At 33.4% G+C, this 13,005-nt stretch overlaps 1 protein-coding gene across 5 annotated transcripts in view; it reads right to left on the reverse strand.

Moving 5' to 3' along the window:
• The window catches only part of LOC124424326 (protein tincar), a 225,844-nt gene that overhangs the window by 7,760 nt on the left and 205,079 nt on the right, over nt 1-13,005 (reverse strand). For 2 of the 5 annotated variants that reach the window (XM_046963224.1, XM_046963223.1), the window contains 8 exons: nt 4,141-4,800; nt 3,814-4,001; nt 3,405-3,598; nt 2,501-3,003; nt 2,198-2,399; nt 1,136-1,268; nt 773-823; nt 95-301 (listed from right to left, as the gene is read on the reverse strand). In XM_046963224.1, coding sequence (XP_046819180.1) covers nt 95-301; nt 773-823; nt 1,136-1,268; nt 2,198-2,399; nt 2,501-3,003; nt 3,405-3,598; nt 3,814-4,001; nt 4,141-4,800 — 2,138 coding nt within the window. The remainder of the gene's footprint in view (nt 1-94; nt 302-772; nt 824-1,135; nt 1,269-2,197; nt 2,400-2,500; nt 3,004-3,404; nt 3,599-3,813; nt 4,002-4,140; nt 4,801-13,005) is intronic. The other 3 variants (XM_046963225.1, XM_046963226.1, XM_046963227.1) reach the window with 3 other exon arrangements.

The raw sequence follows: 13,005 nt of genomic DNA on the forward strand, positions 1-13,005 counted from the left end.
GAAGAAAGAAAGAAATCTTATTTATCTCACACAGTGACGATCTTATTGTTTAGGTGTTGACAGTGCTGGGTTAGAGATTGTGAGTTGTTAGTACCTGGGAGTTAGTGGTTAGTAGCGCCGTGGCAACTTCGGTGGTCGGTGCAGTAGTTGGAGTCGGAGGTGGCAACGGAAGTGGTTCTGAAGCAGGATCGGGAAGAGGATCTGGAGTTAAGAGGGGTGAGGGATCACCCTCCGAGGGTTGCAGATCGCGATTAGCGCTCGCGTAGTACGTCACTTGGTCATCGTTCACGCACTCGAGCAGCTGTTAAAATTCGTATTATCGTTAGTAGACGTGATTATTATTGGAATAAAAAGCGATAAAAAAACGATTGCATAAAAAGTTTGGAAGGAAGCGTAATTTTAATTCTATAAATAATATATCTAATCTAAATCTCTTAATTAAGTGATTTTTCTTCAATTAATTACTCCGAATTGGATACTGTGACTCATAAGAAGTTATTTAATTACAATATGTATATTTACTAGTTAATTTGTTTACTAGTTGGACATGGTATTCATACAGACACATAACAGAGTCTATGGGTTATATTAGTTTCTAATTTCACATAACTATATCTCATTTGTCTAATTCTATACTATATTACAACAAATACTCCGTCTTCTAATAATTAGAGCATGAACATTAGATGTTAGATGAACATACGATCAAAGACACACACGCAATTAGTTGTTACTTCGAAGCACGAATAAAAAATACATGTGTGTGCCTTACGTCTCCGAATTTAGGTATACCGTTCCTACGTGGCATCAGCCATCTCTCCCACTGTCAAAAGCAAAAAAAAAAGAAAACTCTAAATTAAAAGTGACGAAACGATTTTTTGTTTTCATTATTCTTTATTCTTTTGCAACCCACTCATTTTAATTAAAAAGGAAGGATATTGGAATGGAACAGTGTTGTAACTAAAAAGAAAAATAAAAAGATATTTAACATTCACAATCAGACAATAAATCCTCGTTATTTATATACACAATATTATGTATATATGCAGTTATATATGTTCCTGTTGTTTACAATAATTATATGCCTTTTAAAAATAAAGTATTAATTATGAGAAAACATACGGTTTTTATTTACCTTGTTTTCTTCGGAATTCGAATCGTCCGCTGGATCCAAAGAAGTTATCAGCGGTAGCTCGCGTAACGTGGCGTAATCCCCGTCATCCTCAGGTCCCCCGTCAGCGACGCCTCGTCTGGCTTTTCCCTTATTACTAGATCAACAAGAATAATGATATATCGATTAGTTTGGTACGCTTTTCTTTCAAAATTTATTTTGTTAACATAGATCAGAAAAAATTGTCAAGAAATCGCAAAGCATGTAAAAATTTAATTAAATAACAAAGTGAAAGAGGAAGTCAAGGAAGATCGATGCAATAAACTCGATCAGAATGATTCAACTTCGAATCGCGAAATGTAGTTTGCGTTTTAGAGTTTCCAATGTAGAGAAGTCCAAGTTAACTCGACATAAGGCAATAACAATTAAAGCTTTGCGAGTCGCTCTCTAATACCGAGATATAGGCAAGAGGAGAATTCGTGCTTGTAGAAGACAAAGGATGAAGTGGGGGTAGGAAGTATCCAATTTGGGATTCCGTAGTTTCGGAATGCGTGTACGTACGTGTTGAGGACGAATCAATACGCACGTACCTCTACGAATTGCTTGCACTAGGGAGATAGAGAGAACAAGTGAGTGAATTGCACAAGACGTGATTACCGAGAAATTGTGAAGAGTTTCAATTCAATTCCTTGTAACTGGAGGAGGTGAACACATTTATGAGATGCAAGAGTTTGATTGTGATCTTAAACAATGGGATATAGAATTTCAATATTTTCATTCAAATAAAATTACCTTGAAAAATTGATAATGATTTTGTATTGACGAAAGTTCAATTTCAAATTAATGAATTTTTGAACAAAAATTCTACTTATTTACATTTGAACGTGCTACGATAAACATAACGTAAGCCAAACGGTGAGCAATTAATAGCTATAACGGGTATTGCTCATATTAGAGGGATAAGCGCATTCCCGCGGACGTTACATTGAACGTGACATCGATAAGATTGGACAAGCGACGAGCAATTAGAGCCGTAAGCTCAGGCGTAGCCACAAAGACACCAAGAGGAGGGAGGAGGGTAGTTACCGCGAGCCTGACGTACTAGGCAGGTCGTTAAAGGTGACCTTGGGCTTGAGCTTCTTGTTGAGCCAACCCTTGTCGTTAGCCTGAGTGCCAGTAGTGTCGTTAGGGGATTGAGCAGGTGACGGCCGTAATTTTGGTCTGAGCCAATAGATTTGTTCGTCGCCATCGGCTGTCGATTCTCCATCAGCATAATCAACATTTCCACCTGCGGCGTAAATATATTATTCAATAAATCACATTTAAAAAAATTCTTTTTTTAGCTTGTAGTAGTTAAAGAGATTAAATTATTATCTTTAAATGCTTTACCTTGTGAACGTGCCTTCCTTTCCATAGCTGCCTTTTGAATAACGCTCATGATAGCTTTCTTTGGAGATGTATCTGCGATCGTATATGTCCTACCATTACCAACAACAAGTAATGGAGCGCTTGTACTATCTTCTTCCTCTCTAGCAGACAATAAATCGACATCGGTCACTAGTTTGACAGATCTGGCTGAACGAACGGTAGCACGACCGATCGTGACACGTAACTTGAAAGTCCAACGTTGTTTTATAGTCAGGAAGACCCATAGAATAAGCCAGAGTAACAAGTGTAGCACGGTACCAACGATACAGGCGAGGATCGCACCGTCTAGACTGCCTCTATAGACCACTGTGTAGTCGTAGAGCAATGGTGCACTACAGATTGCAATCGCGAGGAACACGCAGAGGGCGGTGCAATGAGTGAAGTAGACCCAGGCGCTGCTTTCTCGGCCGTCCTTCGGCAAGATCACGCGACGTTCGCGTTCCTGATTCAGGAATGCTGCAAACCTATCAGATCGATTAGATTTTAATATTTCGATACACATGAGATTTTTAATAAAAATAAAAGTCTCTTTAATGATCACTAATGAATATTCTCTCATTTTTATTTTCTATTTTTTCCTAATAATTTTTAAACACAGAATTTTGAATACCAATAGCAATTAATAATAATTTTCAGATGATACGAGAGAGTATATTTTTTTTCTATTGGCGATAAAAGGCAATCAATTGATAGATTTATATATCGAGCAATAAAAGTGATTCAGGAACAGTTTAGTTTACACCGATATCAGTCACTCGATATCGGATATACATTTTAAGAATAAAACGATTGAAATTGTACAAAAAAAAAAAAAGAAAAAACAACAAAAGCGTTTTTATCTGACAAGCAACAGTTTATCTCTTACCTGCCGTGTGCGTAGAAATACATGACCATGCTCGAACACAGTACGAGGAGAGACGAAAGGGCAAAAAGAGCTAACGTAACGTGAGGATTAAGAAGAAAATATGAATCACCGAAGATTGTTGATATCGTACTTGCTGTGGCTACAGTTCGATGTCGAAGAAGAGGTAGAACCTTAAGAGGTCCGACAACTTGAACCTAAAAAATATTTAAAACAAATATATATATATAAGAAACATTACCTATGCAAAAGGTACATACATTTAAACTCTGTAACTAGTCAAATAAAATTCCAATAGTTGCAGTTAAAACACTTTGTCAATCCATTTACATCGTATTCAATATTTCTCGAAATAGAGATTTTCCGATGTTTCGTTCGATCGCCGAACTTCAAATATTTGTTATACGCTTACCTTGTACAAAACGGACATGCCGGCGTAAGCCAATAAGCTCTGAGCGGAATTAATGACCAGTTGAACACTGAAAATCGTACCGAGAGCTTTGTTGCAAGACCAGAACACTGCGGGATATCGTACAGAGTAAACGCCAAGAGCAACAGCGTAATTAAGATATTCCAGTGTTATTGGCCCGTAGGATTCAGCTAGAAAGAAAAAAAAGAAAAATAGAAAAAGAATGAAAATGTTGTTATTTTTTCCGCTTTAAGAACCTGAGAAGAATGTAGAAAGAAATAAAAAATTTTATAGACCTCTACCTTACTCACTCCATCATCGAAAACTTACTTGGTTGAAGCTCCAGATTCAAATTTTCAGGATGATCCAGATCAGCCAAGCTGTTCATAACCAATGACATGCTTTGAGCGGTCATGTTTCCACTAGACGTAGTCTGAGTAGTTTTGGATGGTCTTACTGTTGTCAATGTTTTCGTCAAATTTTTAACCTTAGACCTGTTCTTTAGATTATTGTTTTTCAAAATTGGTCTGATAGTTGATCTCTTAAGAGTCGTTGGATATTTTGTTGCAGAATTAGTCGAACTCATGGTTGGTGTTGTCGTGGTTGTACTGCTGGTTGTTTCTGGTATTCTTGAAGTTGTTTTACTTGTTGTAGTATTATTACTAAACAAACTAGTTGTCGTAGAATTTACGATGGTTCGATGGACATTTGGATTAGTCAGTACTGGTCGATTTATAGTGGAAAATTTTGTAGAAGTTTCTTCCGTTCGAGTTTCGATTGTTTCGTTAACACGAGACAAGCCTGTTGTTGTTGGTACGACTCCATTAAGGTCATCCTCAACTTCCTCTTCTGGCGCAGCGGTTACAAAAGGTTGTGGGGTTATGAAACCGGTTAAGGTACTCAGGTTACCAGCTGGATTCATGAAACTAAGCACCACCAGACGATCTCGGTGAATTACCATCCAATCCAAATCCGTCCTCCATATCGCTTCTGAAAATATAATGAGTATTATATTAACCATGTACAACTTAATTCTTTTTGTCGAGTTATATTTTATAAAAAGTATGAAATTATATTATATGTATAAGTATAATTGTAATACATTAAGTTCAAATATATCTATATTTGATAAATATTAAAATTTTCGATATATGAACTAAAATAAAATAAAAATTAAATATTAAGCTGGTATTAATTACAAATTATGCACATTTAGCAAAAATTAGTTTTCGGGATATAAACTATCATATTTTTATAAATAATAAAATAAGATCTATATAATAAAAAGTCAGACTATTATTAAAGGTTACAAAGGATTACTATTATCTTTTTATTATGAAACCTATAATCCTATTTTTATGCCATCAGTATATATACCAATTTTCTTCAATTTTTAAAATAATATTCATGCAAATATAATTCTGAACAAAGTTATTGCAATAAAATAACTTTAATACCATTTAGTACCATTGTACAGACCTCCATATATAAAAATTATCCGTAATAAAAAGTAAAGAAACTTTCCTTTGAAGATAATATCGATTAGATGAAAACAATCGTTTGACTCGGTTAGGTTGGAGGAGGTCGTAACTATTTTACGAGGTATAAACTAATACGATGTCGAGTGCTCGTAAGATAAAAGCAAATAAACAGGGAGGGAAACGTTAAAAAGTTCGAGTTTGTTATCTTTACATCATACGGCAAATGCTCTATGTTTTATCTCTTTCATCCTTTCTATCTCACCCTTCCTTCCTCTTCGTTTCACAGTATGCCTCTTCGCGCATTGCCGGCGGGAAACAAAAAGCCGTGTGTTTAGCTGGTAAGTCAATTTGCTCGCTGACGTTTATGCGTGCCAGCGAATGGCGATGTACGTGCCGGTATTTGGCGACTACTTATCTCGATGGCCACGCCATCGTAAAGCACGAACTTTCTACTTCTCTTCTTTCTTAGATATATATATATATATATATATTATAACTTTCCCAAACGATTTTTCTTTTCGTTTCAACACGATCGAAAATCTTCTTCCATCACGACTCGAGAAGATAAAGAAAAAAGAGAAAAAAAAAGTACAATACATGTGAATTGTATGCATTGTTTGAAGTTAACATCATTGAAAGTCATGAAGGTCACATGCATTCAATATTTTATAGATTTTATTTAAGATATTTTCAAGATTAAATTTTTTTCGTTTTCTTTTTTTTTCTTCTTATAACATTTTAAAGATAAGATATATATTTCCTAATTAGAATCAAAAGTTTAATGCAAAAATTAAGTTACGAAAGATATTAGGTAAATACATATATGTGTATATATATCTTATTGTGTATATCTGATTTATGTAAAATTTGTTTGACATTCAATCTCGTTATTATTGTAACAAAGTTGTTATATGTAACATCAAAGTTATTATTATTCAATTGTACATCGTATAAACATAAATATATATATATATATATATATATATATATATATATATATATATATATATATATATTATACATTGTACGTGTATATATGTATATATACTGTTTATGCAATAATCAGCACTTTTGTATAATACATGAAATAAACAGATGTACATAATTTATATTAATGGCTAGTATCATTATAAATTGTCTAGCACAATTTGTATTTATTATGTCGTATTGTCATATAGAAATGTTATTAAATTCTTGACTAATTAATTAAAATCTCTATTGTGACGATTTCTTGAAAAGTATTACGATAACGATATTAAATTTATTTAATATTAAACTTATCAAACCTGTCCAAAAAAATGGATTTTAGATTAACTTTCTTTATTTCTTTTACGATAGGTATTAATAATTATTATAGAAATATTGATTGAGAATTGTTTTCATTTATTTATAATTAATTTCTTTTATTATATTAGTTATTCGTTTATTTCATGAATTTATTAAAGGTAATAACGAAGAATGTGTTTTTCTCAAATATTTAAAATTGAAAAAAATAAAAATAATAAAAATAAATGGATAGTTCTAATATAAACGGATTTTTTGTTGATTATATCTTTTCCTCCTTCATCTTTTAAAAACTTCCTTGACAGGAAATGGAAGCAGTATTATTCGAGTTTTTGATTAATTCATTTTGTGTATATAAAAAAATGATAAAGGAAACAGCGACGACAGGAAAGCAACAAGAAAATTAGCGTTCTTCTGCAACAGAACGACACACCTTCGTCCTTTCAAAGATGTTAGCGATCTTTCCTGATCCCTCTTTTCTCATCGTCGTCGTTCTTATAGCACGTCGCGTCCATAAATCGCTGAGGTCGATCCACACACGTCTTTCATGCTACGTTCCCACGGTGCAGACATTCATCGTTGTCGGACCAAAATTCTTACTTTATATAAAAAAAAACGATCACCGAAATCTTGTAAATTTCTAGCCTTCAATAATCGTTCACTATTATTTGTAAAATATGATGTGTATATGATACTATGTGTATGTGTGAGGATTTATTGTATATCTAATTATATATTTAATTATACATTTATTTATGATTATATATTATTAGTATTATTTTTATATATATTATTATTATATCTTTTTATTGTTTATTTTATTTGTTTAATTTTTAAAAATATAAATTATTATGAAATTATTTCTTTAATTATTATTTAATTATTATATAATTATTATATTATTATATAAAATAGAAATGATTATATTATGTACATTTATATATATATATATATATACATATATATATATATATATATATATATATATATATAAATTATTTCTGAAAAATTTGTATATACATATATTGTATTTTTTGTGTTAGCAATTATTCAATTAATTTAATTAGATATAAATAGTTTAAAATTATAGAGCATAATATTGAAAATATTAAGATAACAGAATTGTATAATAATTATTGTTCCTATTAAAGGATACTTCGTTTCGTAAATTACACGATTATTTTTCATTAGAAGTTTTCATTATTTTTATAAAAAAGAATAAAAATCAATAAATAAAAAAATTTATAACAGTTCAGATAGAAATTTTCATTCGAATCACTCTATAACACCTTCTCATTCATTTCTCTTACATCTGTATCCGTTGTTTTGTTATTTAATCGTCAATGTATTATAGAGAGCGTATATAATCGTCGTTTCGCAGTCCGAAGTTGCAATTTCCGGTAGACACTGAAATATCGTACTTGGAAAAGGAAGTACTTCTCTCGTTCTTCAATACTCTCTTAACGGCTGGCCCGTTACCTACCTTCTGTTCGTCCTATTCGAACAGGAAAAGCTTTCTCTCTCCTACCCGTCACTTCTCCCTTCGATTGTCGTCAAATAAAAAATCGTATTTCATTTTCGATTGAATTCCTTTTTACTTGATGATATCTGTAATATAATTCGTACCCATATACATTTGTAATGAAAAAGAAAAAAAAACATTACGAAGAAAAAATCTTTCTGTATAAATAAAATAAATTAATTTGTTTTATTCATGTTCGAATAAAATAACTTTAACTTATTCAATGATTCGTAAAGAAACGATTTTCTATTAATATATATATATAGTGATTTTGATTCATGATCGCATGAGCATACGTGTATGTGACGAAGCTAGCTTGAGTTAAACTTCAGATCTTTTACTCAAAGTGAGTGAATTTGAGGTGTCGATAATTAAGTTTGAATAAGAAGGTGGGTGCAAGACTTCAGTATTTGAAAATATACTATGTATATAGAACGAACTTTATTGTAAAGTTTCCAGACAATGCGAACTCGTTCTGGCATAACGATGAAGAGTTTGATAAGAATAAAAGAAATATATAGAGAAAGAGAGGGAGGGGGGCGAGAGGAGAAAATAACAGCTTCGAGCTAGCGATAAGTCGACGGAAGCTTTATCGAGGTTTCACTATATTACTGTCACCATTTATTTGAAATACTTTTTTCTTTTTCTTTCTTTCTTTTTTCTTTCTTTTTTCTTTTACCATTACGAAGAGAATACGCTGTAATTACGTTCACCAGATTAACCCTGACCCTCCTATCTTGTCTCTTTCTCTCTTTCTTTCTTTCTTTTTTTTCATCATATTTCCTCTTTCACTTTTAGCGTCCTCCCCAATAGTAAAGGCTCTAGTGAGCCAGAGAGGAGAAAGTGAGAGAGAGAGAGAGAGAGAGAGAGAGAGAGAGAGAGAGAGTGAGCGGGAGAGAGAGGGAGATCGAAAGGGCCTACGTCCAGCCGAGACTTTTAATCTCGACGGAACGATGCAAAGAGAGAAAGGGCAAAGGGAAAAATAAAAAGCTGTGTGAGAGATCTCGAACGAGCTAGCCTTAAGTCAGAGATTATGACACGTCCCTTTGTCGCAAGTACTTCAACGTTGTTACTACCGGAGCTGAGAGACACGTCGAGTCGAAACGATTAATTAAGCGAGATTACACGTCGTACATCCTCAAATGAATTAACTTGGTTATAAGAAAAAATGAAGAAGGAAAAAAGAAAGAAAAAAAGTAAAAATATTGTTGGACTAATGGTTATCATATGCTTTATATTAAATATTTCGGAATAAATGATGTTAATGATGTATATTCGACCGTAATTATGAATATGCTCTAATCGAAAACTCAAAAATTTGTAACTGGAAAATTTGGAAAAATTGAATTTATCACCCATTTTGTATCACATACATCTACATAAAGAAGAGAAAACAACGCAATTTCTTAAAATGAAAAATGTATAATTCCTATTACTATCATTATCATCAATTCATTTAGACATTTTAACTTTCTCTCTCTCTTTCTCTCTCTCTCTCTCTCTCTCTCTCTTTCTTTCTTTCTCTCTCTCTCTCTCTCTCTCTCTCTCTCTCAATATTTGTTCAGTTTATTAGTAATTACAACGTTATTATAACAAACTGCTATTTATTGAATCAGTATTTTGAAATATTTTCAATTAAAATTTAAAATAAGTCGTTAGTATTTATAATAAAATATCAGTAAGTCATATAGTTGGTTTGTATTACACTGATTAATACTAAAACTGTCAGTATTTTAAGTAAAATTATTTATTTTATAAATATTTATAAAAATATTTATTTATGATCATATATAATCGAATAAATAAAAGTGAACAGAAAATAGATCAGTCATCTCACGTATATCTTTATAAACGTAACGAACAAAGTCTGGAATGAATATTTGATGATTTAACTTTTAAGGTTGAACATTTTAATTGCAAAAATGATTTGCCAATTCTTTAATAATTTTAGTAAAGAGGGAGAACCGTTGGTTGCACTGAACTTCGATGGCCTTTTAAAAAATTCAACATCTCGTCTCTTACTCAGGTAGCTTCCTCTCTCGTCTCCTCTATGAGAGATCAATCTTATCCTTGACATGATGGCAGTTTGCACTTTGGAACGGTGTGTTAATTTTTCATGACGATTCTTTCTCACAGACAGAGAAGTGAATTCCGAAAGCTCGTGTATATTTAATTCCATCGTCCCTCTGACCGATCACCAAACAAAGAATTTTATTGACATCTGCCTGCATCTTCCACTCCGGTTCCTCTCTTCCTCTTACCAAATTCACTTTCTCTCTCTCTCCCTCTCTCTTCTTCTTTTTCTTTCTTTTTCTTCTCTCTCTCTCTCTCTCTTCTCTTCTCTTTCTCTCTCTTCTCTTCTCTCTCTCTCTCTCTCTTTCTTTCTCTTCTTCATATTCCTCTTTCTTTCGGTTTTAACACACGCGGGAACAATGTTTCTATTCTAGCAAATAACGTAAAAGATTTAACGAGACTTTTTCAATGAAGCATCTCTATAAGTAAGAAAACGAGAAAGGTAGAAAATTAAATTACTACTTCAGAACATGAAGTATTTTCTGGTTTTAGATCAGCGTAAATAAAAAAAGACGAAAAGAAGATTATGTTCCAAAAAGAGGAAGAAGAAGAAAAGAAAAGAAAAGAAAAATAGAATAAAATAAAATAAAATAAAATAAAATAAAATAAATAAACAAAAATTTTGTTAGATATAACAATCGTCTCAACATCTATAGTTTTGATCACAGAATCCAAATAGGGATACGAAAAGTAAGGACAGAAAATTCATTTTATAAAAAATAGATAAATAATTTTTATCCCAAGGCATAGAATGAAATCTAATCCCGATACTGACGTCGAAAAAATCCGTTTTTTACTTCGCGAATCCGTTCGTTCGAATTAAAGAGAATGAAAAAAAACAAGAAAGAGCGAGAGAAAGAGAGAGAGAAAGAGATGGAGAGAATTCTACCAGCGAGTAGAACGATTTCACCAACGGGCAGATTTTATGCGCGTTCATCGCGCCTCGGGAAATTGAATTCGATCGTGGGATGATGATAATCGACTTCGATCCTCTCGCGTTCTCGTTAATTAACGCTTGGAGCGTCGTACAAAATGAGAGCGCCAATAGATACGGTGAAATTCTCTTTCTCTCTATCTCTCTCTATCGTTCTCTCTCTCTCTCTCTCTCTTTCTCTTTCATACACACACGCAAAACGTTGTTCATTTTTCGCGTGATAATTTGCTCGTCATATACGTTAAAGACAAAGAGAGAAAGAGAAAGAGAAAGAGGAAAAGAAAGAGAAAGAAAAAGAGAAAGAGAAAGAGAGAGAGAGAGAGAGAGAGAGAGAGAGAGTTAAAGTTGATCAAAGTTTTCCATAATCATTCACTCTTTTTATCTCAAGCGATTCTCATCTTTATTTTAACCTGTCTGAAATTGTTCGTAAAAGTGACGTATGTATGTGTATGTTCGTTGAGGAGAAAAAGTAAAAGAGAGAGAGAGAAAGAGAGAGAGAGTCGAATGCCAGGTTCACGTTCAAGTTCATGAATACACGGAGGCCGCCTACCGTGTCAAAAGGGTGCTCGCTTTGAACCAACCCCTGATCTCTTCACCCCTTCTCATGCTTCCGTTTTCTATCTCATTCTCTCACATGTTCATTCTTATTCTCTCACACACATTTTATTTCTCCCTTTTTCTATCACACACATACATACTCTCTCTTTCTCTCTCTCTCTCTCTCTCTCTCTCTCTTTCTCTCATTTCTCTCTCACAGTTATTCTTTCCACCTTACACACACTCATTCTTCCTGTCTCTCTTTCTCTTTCTCATACTTATTCTCTGTCTCTCTTTCTCCCTTCTTCTCAGGTTCCCATCCTACCCCCATGTCTCTCCTCTCTTCTTTTTTCATTCTCTTTCTCTTTCACGCATGACGGGTCACGACAATGACCTTTGTATTCCGAGAACCATCCTGGGCCGATGCATTCTCCTCTGGCAAGACAAAAGAGAGGAAGGAAAGATCCGCCTTTTACCGCGATGACCGCTCGATCGTCTCTCTTCTACGTTCCATCTCCATTTATACCACTTTCCCGTTATATTGATGGAACGGTAGATCGATAGAGTAGTAGCAATCTACAGAGAAATTCTAATATTACTATTAAGAGACAAATAAAACAATAAAAACGATATTCTTCTAAAAAAGAAATCCGTAGATAAAAATTATCACTTAATGGTGCTGTTAAGTTAGAAAGAAAGAGAAAAAGAAAGAAAAAGAGAGGGAGAGAAAGAAAGAGAGAGAGAAAGAGAGAGAGAGAGAGAGAGAGAGAGAGAGAGAAAAGAAAGAAAAAAAACAATTATAATAATAATTCTTCAAACGAAACGATGACGTGTGATCGATAAAATCGATATTTCCGCGAAACGACAGCGATAAGCAGTATTTCCCTCGTGAAACGATAGTTTGATGTGAATTCTACGCACGTCCGAACCATGAAACTTTTTTATTTTCCTTTCGCGAAAGTATCGATATTGTACGGATCTTGAAATAGGACGAGAAAAAGAAAAGAAAGAAAAAAGAAAAGAAGAAAAAAAAAGAAAAAAGAAAAAGAAGGAAAGGAAAAGAAAGTGATGTAAGAGAAAAGGAGAGCACAGCTAGACGTCATTCTACTGACAATGATAAGTCGATGCATATTTTACAGATATATCGCACCTAGCTAGAAATTGCCTGCGAAATATGCCTGCATCGGCGAGGATGTTCGAGTTCATGAATACCAAATGTGCGCATCGCTGTTAGGTACTCCTGATAGAGAGAAGAGATGAAGCCTAGGATTGAGTTAAGCTGAGAGAGAGAGAGAGAGAGAGAGAGAGAGAGAGAGAGAGAGAACAAGCTCTTTGACCCGTTCGATAGGTCATGACAATGACCT

This window comes from Vespa crabro, chromosome 5, assembly GCF_910589235.1.
Source record: "Vespa crabro chromosome 5, iyVesCrab1.2, whole genome shotgun sequence".
NCBI lineage: Eukaryota > Metazoa > Arthropoda > Insecta > Hymenoptera > Vespidae > Vespa > Vespa crabro.